The sequence below is a fragment of the Rhamphochromis longiceps genome, linkage group LG15 (assembly GCF_057381845.1).
Source record: "Rhamphochromis longiceps isolate RC_006_pf linkage group LG15, R_longiceps_female_GT1.1, whole genome shotgun sequence".
In the NCBI taxonomy this organism is placed as follows: Eukaryota; Metazoa; Chordata; class Actinopteri; order Cichliformes; family Cichlidae; genus Rhamphochromis; species Rhamphochromis longiceps.
The window spans coordinates 27,153,119-27,168,584 of NC_140571.1; the positions used below are offsets into that span (position 1 = coordinate 27,153,119).

Sequence of the window (15,466 nt, forward strand, 5' to 3'; positions counted from 1 at the left end):
CCTGATTTAATCAGATGCATTAGCATCACGTGTCCAAAAGTAATGGTAAATGGCCTGTATTTGTATAGCGCTTTTCTAGTCCCTAAGGACCCCAAAGCACTTTACACAACCTGTCATCCACCCATTCACACACACATTCACACACTGGTGATGGCAAGCTACAATGTAGCCACAGCCACCCTGGGGCGCACTGACAGAGGCGAGGCTGCCGAACACTGGCGCCACCGGGCCCTCTGACCACCACCAGTAGGCAACGGGTGAAGTGTCTTGCCCAAGGACACAACGACCGAGACTGTCCAAGCCGGGGCTCGAACCGGCAACCTTCTGATTACAAGGCGAACTCCCAACTCTTGAGCCACGATTGCCCCTATGTATGCTCGTCATCTACATTACAGCCATGTGTGAGACTAACATAAGGAATAAAAGGAAAAGATAAAAAAGAGACTCTACAGTCCATTTAATTCAAACTTTGGTTTGTTTGTGCAGATGCGAGTATGGTAATCGCACCCTGGCGTGGACAAAACAACTACATCAAGACCAGATGAACTCCAGAGAAGTTCTCGATATGACCAAGAACATGCCTGGTACGTAGGCTTTACATTCTGGGGTGTGGCGAAGTGCCTGAGATGTCTAAAGGTCAACACGGGCTAGCAACTAGCCCTGACACATCTGACACATCAATAACGTTTTTGGTTCTCTTGGATTTTTCACTTTGATTTGACCAGATTAAATGAGCCAGGCATGTAAAAACACCCTAAGGTGTGCCTCTGTGAGTCCCTTTTAAAGGCTCCTGACCTTACTGCAGCAAAATGAGCAGCTGCATCTCCTCCCACATAAAGATCAAGTTAAAAAGACTGCAGTGTTTCCAACAGACCGAAAGTCTGACTGTGGTGGTGGAGAGCAGGCTCCCTTCAGTGCACGCTTTCCTCATTGAATTATTAAATAATGCCTTATACAGTGGGGCAAAAAAGTATTTAGTCAGCCACCGATTGTGCAAGTTCCCCCACCTAAAATGATGACAGAGGTCAGTAATTTGCACCAGAGGTACACTTCAACTGTGAGAGACAGAATGTGTCTACAGAATGTGACATATAGACATTTCTGTGTCTATATGTCAGGTTGGGTGTCAGGCGCCACCTCTCTGGGGACATCTTAGGCCCTCCAAGGTTTGGAGGCCTATCTCCCCCTACCACCACTTCCCCTGCCAGTGGCGGACTCCCTCAGACATCGGTGCGTTGGTGGTTTTTTGTGTCCGGGGGTGGGCGTCCAGGTACACACCGGCTCACTCCTTGGCGGCCGCTTATCGGGACCTGGAGCCTGGGGCTCGCTCGGGCCACTTCGGAGGTGGGGTGCCCCCGGCCTCTCGGCCTGGGGCTCGGTCACTCAGGCACGGCTGGCTGCCGGCGGAGCTCATGGGCGCGTCACTGCAACTCCCCCTGGCTTCTGCTCCGCGGCTGCTGAGTGAGCCCTCATCTGGGACTCTCCTCAGCTCTTTCTGGGACAGTGGCGCGGCTGCCCCTCTGTTGGTCTTCCTTGGTCTCTTGTGTTCTGGGGGCCTCTGGATGTCTGGAGTTTTGATCTCCTCCATACCTGCTTCATGCCCTGGAGGACGGGGCTGTGGCCCCCCCACACCCTCTAGCAGATCATTACATGAAGGAACCTTTTAAAAAAAACAAGCGCGTTCATGCTCACAGGTGTACACACGGGTGATCACACCCACAAACTACACCCTTTTTGGCTCCTACCTCAAAGCACACTGTTCTGTTGATCTTATGTGCTGCACAATAATGTTTAATATTTAGTATTTACTGTCATATTCCCATATATCATTGTGATGCTGTTTATTCTATTACTCTTGTTCTCTTCTGCTTGTTTTCTTTTTTCTTTCTCAGCAGGTGATCCAGGTGATTGATATATGCATTTTTTTTTCTTTCTTTTTTTTCTGCTCATTCTGTTGGTTTTTGTTTTTTGCCCTTCTCCCCCGTCCCTCTTCTCAGAAGAAAGGAAAGAAAAAAGAAAAAAAAAGAAAAAAAGAAAAATGAAAATTCATAACAAACTCTTAAACGACAACTCTGTGCAACTGATTTACTGCAGCCTCAAAATGAATTTAAACTTACTATTTAAGTAACTACACAGAGGTTTTTGTCATCTGGCGTTCTTTTTAATTAGCGGATGTGCTGTTTGTCTTTGGACCCAATGGGAGGCTTAGCTGGCACAGGTCTGACACATCATAGTCAAGGTTAGATCCCTTTGTTGGGAAAGATAACAAATGTGCCATTTTCTTGCTTGGAACAGCATGAAAACCACGCTAGCCTCTGTCGTTGTAGCTTCTCCACATGTTTACAACCTTCATCCTGGTGTCTTTTGGGAATTTTTGGATGGGAGGGTTCAGAAACATATGAAGGCTTTCTAAAAAGTGCACAACTTTTCACTATAATAAGCAAATGATAAAGCACCCAAGAATAAAATCAGCAGTCTGGGCATTTCCTTTATTTCTGCTTTGAAATATTTTTCTTTTTCTTTTTTTTCCTGTGGATGGTAATGCTCTGAGGCTATACCATTGAAAACTTCAGACAGATATCATCTTTAAAAAAAAAGCAAGACCCATAGTTGATTGAAATTTCACTGTGATTCCCATTAAAGTTTCTTTAAAAGTTAAAAAAAAAAAAAAAAAAAAAAAGAGAGAGACAGAATGTGAAAAAAAAATCCATGAATTCACATGGTAGGATTTGTAAAGAATTTATTCGTAAATTAGGGTGGAAAATAAGTATTTGGTCACCTCAAACAAGGAAAATCTCTGGCTCTCACAGACCTGTAACGTCTTCTGTAAGAAGCTTTTCTGTCCCCCACTCGTTACCTGTATGAATGGCACCTGTTTGAACTCATCATCTGTATAAAAGACACCTGTCCACAGCCTCAAACAGTCAGATTCCAAACTCCGCCATGGCCAAGACCAAAGAGCTTTCGAAGGACACCAGGAAAAGTATTGTAGACCTGCACCAGACTGGGAAGAGTGAATCTACAATAGGCAAGCAGCTTGGTGTGAAAAAATCAACTGTGGGAGCAATCATCAGAAAATGGAAGACATACAAGACCACTGATAATCTCCCTCGATCTGGGGCTCCACGCAAGATCTCATCCCGTGGGGTCAAAATGATCATGAGAACGGTGAGCAAAGATCCCAGAACCACACGGGGGGACCTGGTGAATGACCTGCAGAGAGCTGGGACCAAAGTAACAAAGGTCACCATCAGTAACACACTACAACGGCAGGGAATCAAATCCCGCAGTGCCAGACGTGTTCCGCTGCTGAAGCCAGTGCATGTCCAGGCCCGTCTGAAGTTTGCCAAAGAGCACATGGATGATACAGCAGAGGATTGGGAGAATGTCATGTGGTCAGATGAAACCAAAGTAGAACTTTTTGGTATAAACTCAACTCGTCGTGTTTGGAGGAAGAAGAATACTGAGTTGCATCCCAAGAACACCATACCTACTGTGAAGCATGGGGGTGGAAACATCATGCTATGGGGCTGTTTTTCTGCCAAGGGGACAGGACGACTGATCCGTGTTAAGGACAGAATGAATGGGGCCATGTATCGTGAGATTTTGAGCCAAAACCTCTTTCCATCAGTGAGAACTTTGAAGATGAAATGAGGCTGGGTCTTCCAACATGACAATGATCCAAAACACACCGCCCGGGCAACAAAGGAGTGGCTCCGTAAGAAGCATTTGAAAGTCCTGGAGTGGCCTAGCCAGCCTCCAGACCTCAACCCCATAGAAAATCTGTGGCGGGAGTTGAAAGTCCGTGTTGCTCGGCGACAGCCCCAAAACATCACTGCTCTCGAGAAGATCTGCATGGAGGAATGGGCCAAAATACCAGCTACTGTGTGTGCAAACCTGGTAAAGACCTATAGTAAACGTTTGACCTCTGTTATTGCCAACAAAGGTTATGTTACAAAGTATTGAGTTGTATTTTTGTTATTGACCAAATACTTATTTTCCACCCTGATTTACGAATAAATTCTTTACAAATCCTACCATGTGGATTCATGGATTTTTTTTTCACATTCTGTCTCTCACAGTTGAAGTGTACCTCTGGTGCAAATTACTGACCTCTGTCATCATTTTAGGTGGGGGAACTTGCACAATCGGTGGCTGACTAAATACTTTTTTGCCCCACTGTATAAGTCTCTCCTACAAAAATTATATTTGTCAAATACTTTGTGATAAATAACAGTCCAATGTGATTAACTTATTCTGAGGTGATTCTCTCATCTGTGTTGTGCACATAAACCTCTTCTCATCCGCTCCAGCTCCTGTTCAGACCAACCCTGCAGAGCAGAACCAGGCCTAAAATCAGCCGCTCCAGTCCGACCGTGAGAGAAGATCCTCTCCATGGAAGCAGCTTATTTATATCAGGGACCACAACAACAGCAACCCGAGTGCCGGCTGCTTGCTAGATAACATGAAGGGCCTGATGAGGCTGATGAGTAGAGCTTGAAGTTGGTTGGGTTGACATGATGATTCTGGCTTTTAAACATTTTAATATAAATTCTTTTGTTAGTTTAATTCCTTTTTTTGGCATATTCAGACAACCTCCTAATTTCTCTGTGGTATGTGGAAGCTCAACATTTGAGCCGTCTGTGTTTTCACGTTGTGCAAACTCGACTGGAACCCCTGCAAAATGGAAAAAAGTATTTTATGGCTTTGAGTACAAGACGCAGGATTTGAATATGTAGATGCAATGTAATAAAATACAGCAGCAACCAGACCAAAGTTAAACTTCATAAACGAGTTTCAGCCTTAAACCACCAAGCGCTTCATAAACCAACTTCTGGAAGATGGCACGTTCACTTATTAAACTCCTTCATGAAAAACATGTCTGTGTGTTTGCACACAGATAGTAGCTAAACTAGAAGCATTATCACCTGCATCATTCAAGTGGATGGTACTTGAGCCAGGGTCTCTTCACACAGGTTAACTTTAGTTCCATTAATCATGACTCAGATTTGAGGCAGAATGAAGTGAGTTAAGCTAAAGTGTGTTCAGGTCATGGAGATACAAGAGTCTCAAGACTGGGGTGATACGATTGTTGGGGTTTTCTCTGTTTTCTTCGTATCACTGAGGTCTTTACCTTACAATATTAAGCACCTTTAGGGGACTGTTGTTGTGATTTGGTACAATATAAATAAAACTGAAATGAATAAATACAAATCAAATGTCATTTGCAGAATCGGCTGGTAAGACAGATTTATTGGTATTTTCTGAGTCGTGTTTGACCAATCATGTTTGAGCAGGTTTTGGCTTCTTGCAGGTGGACAGTCTGTGTGAAGAGCAAAAGGCTGAGCACAGGTATTTAAGCTTATCCACCCTCGCTCTCTCCACTCCTTGCATGCTAATCTTCCCACCCATCTCCCTCTCATTCACACACACAGTACAGGGAGTGCAGAATTATTAGGCAAATGAGTATTTTGTCCACATCATCCTCTTCATGCATGTTGTCTTACTCCAAGCTGTATAGGCTCGAAAGCCTACTACCAATTAAGCATATTAGGTGATGTGCAACTTTGTAATGAGAAGGGGTGTGGTCTAATGACATCAACACCCTATATCAGGTGTGCATAATTATTAGGCAACGTCCTTTCCTTTGGCAAAATGGGTCAAAAGAAGGACTTGACAGGCTCAGAAAAGTCAAAAATAGTGAGATATCTTGCAGAGGGATGCAGCAGTCTCAAAATTGCAAAGCTTCTGAAGCGTGATCATCGAACAATCAAGCGTTTCATTCAAAATAGTCAACAGGGTCGCAAGAAGCGTGTGGAAAAACCAAGGCGCAAAATAACTGCCCATGAACTGAGAAAAGTCAAGCGTGCAGCTGCCAAGATGCCACTTGCCACCAGTTTGGCCATATTTCAGAGCTGCAACATCACTGGAGTGCCCAAAAGCACAAAGTGTGCAATACTCAGAGACATGGCCAAGGTAAGAAAGGCTGAAAGACGACCACCACTGAACAAGACACACAAGCTGAAACGTCAAGACTGGGCCAAGAAATATCTCAAGACTGGTTTTTCTAAGGTTTTATGGACTGATGAAATGAGAGTGAGTCTTGATCATCAAAGATGAGCTTGTGGGGCCTTTTCGGGTTGAGGATGGAGTCAAGCTCAACTCCCAGTCCTACTGCCAGTTTCTGGAAGACACCTTCTTCAAGCAGTGGTACAGGAAGAAGTCTGCATCCTTCAAGAAAAACATGATTTTCATGCAGGACAATGCTCCATCACACGCGTCCAAGTACTCCACAGCGTGGCTGGCAAGAAAGGGTATAAAAGAAGAAAAACTAATGACATGGCCTCCTTGTTCACCTGATCTGAACCCCATTGAGAACCTGTGGTCCATCATCAAATGTGAGATTTACAAGGAGGGAAAACAGTACACCTCTCTGAACAGTGTCTGGGAGGCTGTGGTTGCTGCTGCACGCAATGTTGATGGTGACCAGATCAAAACACTGACAGAATCCATGGATGGCAGGCTTTTGAGTGTCCTTGCAAAGAAAGGTGGCCATATTGGTCGCTGATTTGTTTTTTTGTTTTTGAATGTCAGAAATGTATATTTGTGAATGTGGAGATGTTATATTGGTTTCACTGGTAAAAATAAATAGTTGAAATGGGTATATATTTGTTTTTTGTTAAGTTGCCTAATAATTATGCACAGTAATAGTCACCTGCACACACAGATATCCCCCTAAAATAGCTAAAACTAAAAACAAACTAAAAACTACTTCCAAAAACATTCAGCTTTGATATTAAAGAGTTTTTTGGGTTCATTGAGAACATGGTTGTTGTTCAATAATAAAATTATTCCTCAAAAATACAACTTGCCTAATAATTCTGCACTCCCTGTATTCTGGCTTGGTTCCACTGTAATTCATTACTCCTCTCAAACTAAAAATCACTGGCTATAATTTTGTGTTGATTTATTTACTTATTTGTTTTTCCTTTTTATGAAACTAGATTTATAGTATGACTACAAACAAAAATGAGCAGAGGGAGCACAAATTCTTAGCCTTTATATCAGCTTGCAACACCAATCCTGCTGAACACGCATTGCTCCCAGAGACAAAGTCATTAGTCTGAGCTCAGTGGGATCTCAGACCAAGTCTGAGGCCAGTCACTGTCACGTCTCAGGCTAAGTTTTAACAACCACAGTTCAGATCCAGAGTGAGGCGAATCAAGTTGAGCGGAAGTTAAATGTGATTAGAAAAATGCAAAGTCGAGAGAGATCTGAGACATTGAGAAAATCTGATTACAGAAACACAAACTGAGTGAAAGCAGCATGTAGTCTGAAGTATGCATGAGATACACACATTTCTGTCACACATTATACCTTTATAAACTCCAGTTTGTGTGTTTAGTCTGATGTAGTTTCTTTGAAACGTCCATTTCTGTCACTTGAAATGAGTGAAACCTTCACAGTGACTCCAGGTAAAGTCTTACTGAGAAGAGAAAAAGTCAACATTAAGCGCGTCAGAGCTGCCGGAGTTTGATCTGAATGTTTTTGTCCAGTCAAATCTCCAAAGAACAAAACAAACCTTGTCTCAGGCTCTGTCAGCTCTGTCAGTGGTTCTGCAATGCTAACAGCTCTACTCACGGTGTGACTGACTGCACTCAGCACAGACAGTTCACGGAAAATAAAAGACTTACAGATGGCGCATAGAATCAGGCTTTTAATGTGGAAAACCTCCAGGAAGTGTCGGTTCCGACTGATGGCTGGAAAGACAGGAAGTAAAAACTTTTCTTTTCAAGAGAAACTCAGAGTGGTGAGTATGACCAGACTCTGATTGCATCAGAGTGATGAAGAACATTAAACTGGACTTTCCATCAGCACTGATTATTGTCAGCATATGCTCTGGAGACACAGCAGGGACTCCCAGCTCTGCCACTCCTTCACCGAGTGTGTACACCTGATCTGACCTGCTGCCGGTTGGGCTTTAATAATTCAGCCTTCCCCTCCGCCTGATCTCTCCTCCATCTGTGAAGATCAAGCTTGTGTAAAGTGATTACTCATTTCGGCTGGCGCAGGCCCTGCGCCGAGCCTCCCTCATGACCAAGCTGTTTACCGAGGCCTCCAAAGCTGCCGAGAACGGGAGGTGTGGGTGCAAAAAGCATCACGTCCGAGTCGATCTCACCTAAACATAACTACAGAAGCTTTATCTCCCCCAAGATTCACAAATCACAGGAGGCTATTAACTCACTTTGCTCCTGCGTGACTTCACAGCTTTATGTTTTCTTTGTGGTCCAGAGAAATTCTCCATGGCACAACGTGACACTCATTCACTCATTCACTCATCATCCAGCAGTCACCTGTCTCTTGGTGTGCTCGCTGACTTCCCCCGGCATGTCATGGGCACTCTTGATGAGCGTGCGGGCAATGTGGTAGTAGTACACAGAGATGATGGCCAGAGGGATGAGGAAGTAAACCAGGAAGATCATCACTGAGTGGATCTTAGGATGCATCTGATTGGACAGCGGGTAGGGCACGCAGTTCACAAAGGTGACATTTGTGTTGTCCCTGTGACCCTGAGAGGAAACAAGGAGAGGAAATTAGGAAAGGAGAGAGGACAAAGAGGAGACAGCAAGGAAAAGAGAGGAGTGGAAAGGAAATAGAACAGAAAGTGTTTTTGTTCTTAGACACATTAAGATGAATAATATGTCCGAGAAGTGCTGAAGGAAGAATGAGGAAATGAAACAAGGAGATGGAGAGGAGGAGATTATGTAGAAAAGTATTCAGTGTGATGAAGACGAGGGAGGAGAAATAAAAAGGGAACAGATAAACAGAGAAAGAAAATCAGTGAAGAGAAATGAAGCAAGAAGGAAACAAATAACAAATACAGGATGGGAGGGGGCAGAATGAAAACCAGAAACTCGTTTCCAACAGCGTGGACGCAGCAGGTACACAAACTAAATGTTTCCTCTGACAGAGGAAACGCAGCACGTTAATATTCTATAAATCGCTCAGAAACAACGATCCTGGTTGTTTTGTGTCACCCTGCGTGAGATTGCCCTAATACGTTTCTTACATCAGCGAGCAGAGACATTTCATCAGCTCTCGTCATCCACCATCCCAGCACGAAAACGCAGCAGATCGATGCCCAGCCTGTGGCCACTGGGGCAAGGGGGGAGTGTGAAGACGTGTTCGGGTAAAGGAGGGGAACATGGACTGTAAAGGGAAACGTTTACCACATTATTCTGCAGCGTTTTACCCTCCAATGACATTGCACATTTCTCTCCAGAGGGTCTGATGCTGAGGCCAGTGCAGAATTTTCTAATACTTGTACTAGTACTTCACTAGCTGGGACCACATCCTCAGTAACGATAAGCGATGAACTATGAACTGGTGCTGCGGTTTGAAGGCCTCAAAGGGGACTGGCAGCGGCTCCCGGGCCGGGCAGATCCCCATAGAGCTTGAGAATGTGACGTCATTCAGGGGTAAAACCGCAAAGGATTCTGGGAACTCGTGGCAAGAGGTACTAGCGCACGCAGGCTTTCAATTGAAATTACATTACACAGCGATAAAAAGAAACACAAAAAATGTCAAGAAGCTGTTGTATTATTAACTGCAATAGCTGGTCGCATGACAGCCACTGGAAGCCGACGGGTAAAGAGATCGGTTGTTATCGGATTACGTCGTTGAAGAGAAATTGTTTGAGCCATGTTTCCGAAGTAACAAAGAGGCGACGGATGGCCTGGATTGCAGCCATTCAAAGACCAAATATAACGTCCCAGAACCCTCCAGCTCACAGGTTAGTCTGCTCCAAGCATTTACACAAAGGTAAGTGTTTTGTAGTAGTTAATACTAGGGCTGCAACGATATTCGTATCGATATTGAACCGTTCGATACAGTGCTTTCGGTTCGGTACGCATATGTATCGAACAATACAAAATTTGTAATTTATTTTATCAACTTTCCTTCTGACGATGCTGTCTGTGTTGAGCTCTCAGTGAATCTGCGTTCGACTACTCCGCCTAGGGTCGACAGTGCAGCCTAGGCGGAGTAGTCGAACGCAGATTCACTGAGCGCTCAACACAGACAGCATCGTCAGAAGGAAGAGCGCAGGGCAAGCTAGCGAGACAGAAGTTAAGCTCTCCTTACAACATGGACCTCCCCCACCCTCATTCAGATCTGGCGTTTGGAATTATTTTGGTTTTCATGTGACGTATGACCCTGAAGGTAAGCGAGTCATGGACTAAAGTAAAACAGTATGTTGGATGTGCCATGCAATGCTCAATTACATGGGTGGGAACTAGTGTGTTAGCGCAGTTAGCTCGTTAACGTGTTGGCCGTCTAGCCCCATGCACGGGGCGATCGGCGGTAGCTCGTTAACGGAGATTTGCCGTGTTGTGGCGTTAAGGTCATTTCAACGAGATTAACCTGAAAGCACTAGTGGGAACACAACGAATATGACTGCACATTTACGCCGACATCATCCTAGTGCAAAGACAAAAACAACAAGCATGCTACTAACTTTAGCCGAGTCATTTAGACAGCTGTTTAATATGCTGCTGAGAATATAGCCCAGAAGAAGCGGATAGTATAGCTTTTATTTTGGAAAGAGACATTTCTCTGTAATAAACTCTCTTTTCCAAAGATGAGTGATTCCTCAATCAGATACAGGGCTCGCAAAATCGCTAGTCCAACGTCCTGGAGCTAGCGATTTTTTCCAGTCGGGCTACCAAAATCTATCTCTGCCCTGCCCGTCGGGCTATTGTAGGAAGGAAAAATATATGTCAATGCTTTTGCATTCTTTCGGAAATGTAGCTGGGTAATTATGTCATTGGCATCGGTGAGCCACTGTCAATATGTGACATATTGAAATCGCGTTTGAATTTGCGCTTGTTTTTTTTGCTTTCACTTTGCAATCGTGCGAACTGTGTATAGAGAGCGACAGCACTGATCTGTGAGTGATGATAATTTGTGCACCAATTCCTCTGACATCGTCTTATCAATCGTTAGCTTACTGTGCAAACATGACAAGTGAAATCTCCCGCAGCAAGCTTAAACATGTGAGAGGTTGATCGCGCAGAGAATCGCTGAGCTTATGTGAGTGCATGTGTAAAAGCAGCAGGATTTATATTTGACTACGATGACCTGGATGACTGAGAACCTTCACAGACAGATATATATTTCAGTTCTGCTGAGCCAAATAAGACAGGTCAGGGTGAAGAAGTGACAGCCAAAGAAAAGCTTACCACAAAACGGAGAAGTTATGACAAATCAGACTATAAGGCAAAAAGAAAGTGCAGCTTTATGGTTTCATGGACAAAAGAATTTCTGTGGCTGCAATATGATGAGCTAAATAACCAGGGCTGCACATAAGTGGTCCGCAGGTGCGCATTCGCTGTCAAAATAAAAAACACGCACAAGGGTTAGGGTTAAATTTAAAAACTGTACTTTTGAGTTAAAATATATATTTATAATTTTAATAAATGACAAATTAAAAAGGCATGAACATTTTTTTTTGTATCGAAAAAATATCGAACCGTGACACCAAAGTATCGAACCGAACCGAACCGTGAATTTTGTGTATCGTTGCACCCCTAGTTAATACGTCATTTTTCTTAACATAATTGGTGATATAGGTTACAAGCAAGTCTGGCGCTGAACAGAAATTGTCGCATTATGCTCCTTTGTTTATTGTGCATAAATAGTGAATTGTCCTGACACAATATTGTGTTTCGCTTCTGTTATTATGGTACATTGACAAAAACATATACTTTTATTCACAGGATAAAACAGTTGTTTTGTATCACTAATTGCCCAGTGCGATTACAGCATACAATATTATTGTCACTGCTACATTTCTGTAACACGTACCAGAAATTATTTCCACTACTAATTAATTACCATTGAGCTCAAAGGTCCTATTAATAAACGGTTAACGAATGTGTATTTATGAAGACGATTTGTGAGACTGGTAAACTTATGATATGTACGATGGTCTTTCGTTCTACACGGTGCATTTCAAGGTCCTGTCCCATCCGTCGGTAAACTGTACCTGGGCTTGTTGCAGTGACCTGAAGTTACTAAACTTCATGAGTGTCATGATTGCGGGATAGATCTGCACCCTGGCGCCCCATTACCCACCAGCCGGCTTTACAGCATCTCAAAGCCTGAACGTGAGACGATGGAGCGCTACATTACAGACTCTCTCGCTGCCGGCTTAATTCGCCCATCTACATCCCCTCTGGGGGCTGGATTCTTCTTTGTACAGAAGAAGGACAGGTCTCTCCGCCCCTGTATTGATTTTCGGGGCCTGAACAAGATCACCGTCAAGAACAGATATCCCCTCCCTCTTCTTGTCTCAGCGTTTGAACTACTCCAAGGGGCGACTATCTTCTCCAAACTCGATCTCCGTAATGCATACCACCTGGTTCGTGTTCGTGAGGGGGATGAATGGAAGACGGCGTTTAACACCCATTTGGGGCACTTCGAATATCTGGTCATGCCATTCGGACTCACCAACGCCCCCGCTGTCTTCCAAGCAATGGTTAATGATGTGCTGCGTGACTTTATTAATCATTTTGTGTTTGTCTATTTAGACGACATTCTCATCTTCTCTAAGACTCGAGCCGAACATGTGAAACAGGTGCGACTGGTGCTGCAGCGTCTGCTGGAAAATCGACTTTTCGTCAAGGGTGAGAAATGCCAGTTTCATGTTCAGTCTGTGCCGTTTTTGGGGTTTATTGTGGAGGAGGGGCGGCTACGAGCCGATCCTGCTAAGGTGAAGGCAGTGGTGGAGTGGCCCGAACCCAAGACGCGTCGAGAACTGCAAAGGTTTATTGGGTTCGCCAACTTTTACAGGAGGTTCATCAGGAACTTTAGCCAGGTGGTTTCTCCCCTCACACAACTCACTTCTCCCAAACTGCCCTTTCTATGGTCTAGTTCCACGCAGCAGGCATTTGCTCGTTTGAAACAACTGTTTTCCTCTGCTCCCATTTTGATCCAGGCTTACCTCACCCGACCATTTGTGGTGGAGGTGGACGCATCGGATTCGGGGGTGGGGGCCGTTCTCTCCCAGCGGGTGGGTGGCAAGCTGCATCCATGTGCCTACTTCTCTCGACGGCTGACCCAAGCGGAACAGAATTACGACGTGGGCGATCGGGAGCTCCTCGCCATCAAGCTGGCCCTGGAGGAATGGAGGCACTGGTTGGAGGGAAGTGAACACCCCGTTGTGGTTTGGACGGACCATAAGAACTTGGCGTATATCCAGGCAGCTAAGCGTCTTAACGCACGTCAAGCCAGGTGGGCCCTGTTCTTTACATGTTTCAATATCACTATAACCTACAGACCAGGATCACGCAACACGAAACCCGATGCTCTCTCACGCCAATTTGCACCACACACGGATGACGGAGAGAAGCAGAGACCCATTCTGCCCGCCACATGCATCGTGGGAGCTATCACATGGGAGATCGAGAGGATGGTTAAAGAGGCCCAGCAACAGGAGCCGGACCCAGGGACGGGCCCTGACGGACGACTGTTCGTCCCCACAACGGTCCGGGGCAAGGTTATACACTGGGCCCATACAGCAAAGTTCTCCTGCCACCCTGGTAAGAACCGCACCGTGAGTTTCCTGCGACGTTTGTTTTGGTGGCCCTCTCTTCTCAGGGATGTTCGGGACTACGTTGCGGCCTGCCCTACCTGCGCTCGCAATAAGACCCCCAGTGCCCCCCAGGCCGGTCTCTTGCACCTTCTGCCAGTCCCCAAGCGCCCCTGGTCACATGTTGCTTTGGATTTTGTCACTGGTCTACCGTCGTCATCAGGTAACACGACCATACTAACTGTTGTAGATCGTTTTTCCAAGGCGGCGCACTTTGTGGCGTTGCCCAAACTCCCGACTGCCTTAGAGACGGCTCGGCTCCTTACCGAGCATGTTTTTCGGTTACATGGGATTCCACAAGACATTGTTTCTGATCGGGGCCCCCAGTTTACTTCCCGGGTCTGGAGGGCGTTTTGTTCAGGACTAGGGGCCTGTGTGAGTTTGTCTTCAGGTTTTCATCCTCAGACGAATGGTCAGGCGGAGAGGGCGAATCAGGAGTTGGAAACCATGTTACGCTGTGTGGTTTCCTCGAACCAATCCACCTGGAGTGACCAGTTGGCTTGGATTGAGTACGCCCACAATTCCAGCACGTCGGCAGCCACTGGTGTGTCTCCGTTTGAAGCGTCGCTGGGGTACCAGCCACCATTACTTGCCATCACTGAAGGTGAGCTGGCCGTTCCCTCTGTTCAGCATCATATGAGACGCTGCAGGCGGGCGTGGCGCGCCACCAGGGCGGCTCTGTTGAGGACGACGGCGCAGAATAAGAGGTTGGCCGATCGTCGCCGCACTCCGGCCCCTGCCTATCGTGTTGGACAGCAGGTGTGGCTCTCTTCCAGGTATATTCCCTTACGAACTGAATCCAAGAAGTTGGCCCCGCGTTTTATTGGGCCCTTTTCGATCCAAGCTGTGTTGAATCCGGTGTCTGTTCGTTTGGCCCTTCCTCGCAACATGAGGATTCATAATGTGTTTCATGTTTCCCAGGTGAAACCGGTCCGGACCAGCCCTTTGTGCCCGCCTTCCAGGCCCCCGCCACCCGCCCGGGTTGTTGCCGGCGCTCCTGCTTATGCCATCACGCAGATTATGGATGCCAGGCGTCGCGGTAGGGGCTTCCAGTTTTTGGTGGATTGGGAGGGGTATGGTCCGGAAGAGCGTGCTTGGGTGCCGCGGTCTGCGATTCTGGATGATGCTATGGTGAAGGAATTCCGCCGCCGGCACCCTGACAAATTTGGTCGGTCGCCGGGAGGCTCCCGTTAATGGGGGGGTACTGTCATGGCTAGACGGTCCTCACTGATCGTCTTGCCAATTTGTTGTGGTGTTTGTGTGTACTGTGTCGTGTTCTCCTCTCCATCCTGGGCATGTGTTTTTCTGCTGGAACATGTACTTCCGGAAGCCGTGGCACGGAACGGCAGTTGACCGGAGGGGAGTGTCCTAAGCTAGAATCATCGCACCTGTGCAGAATTACCTTGCCAGCGCAGACCTATTTAACGGGGCGGTTGAGTCACAACCAACGCTGGAACGTTGAACTAAACCGGGTAGCGTAGTCATGATTAGCATACCCGGTTTGTGAAGGAGAGGACGTTTTCGTTATTGAGCGTGTGTTTTTTCTCATCTGCCTCCAGGGTTCAAGGATTGGAGGAGGAGCCGGCACCAGGAGTTGTTGTGGATTATTACTGCACTGTCACCGTGAGGAGAGGTCGCCGTATCACTGCACTGCCCTTTTTGGATTATAGACTTGAACTGTTAACTCACCTTTTCACTGTAAATAAATCCACTGTCATTCTGCAAGGAGTCTCGCACCTGAGTCCTTTAATCCAATTCACCATGACAATGAGTGTATGCACTCACTCCAAGAACCGTATAATTATAAATATGAGT

At 45.9% G+C, this 15,466-nt stretch overlaps 1 protein-coding gene across 1 annotated transcript in view; it reads right to left on the reverse strand.

The window, feature by feature from the left end:
* Positions 1–15,466, reverse strand: part of nmbr (neuromedin B receptor) — a 76,052-nt gene that overhangs the window by 32,363 nt on the left and 28,223 nt on the right. Inside the window, exon 3 of the mRNA XM_085382927.1 lies at positions 8,355–8,570. Coding sequence (XP_085239053.1) covers positions 8,355–8,570 — 216 coding nt within the window. The remainder of the gene's footprint in view (positions 1–8,354; positions 8,571–15,466) is intronic.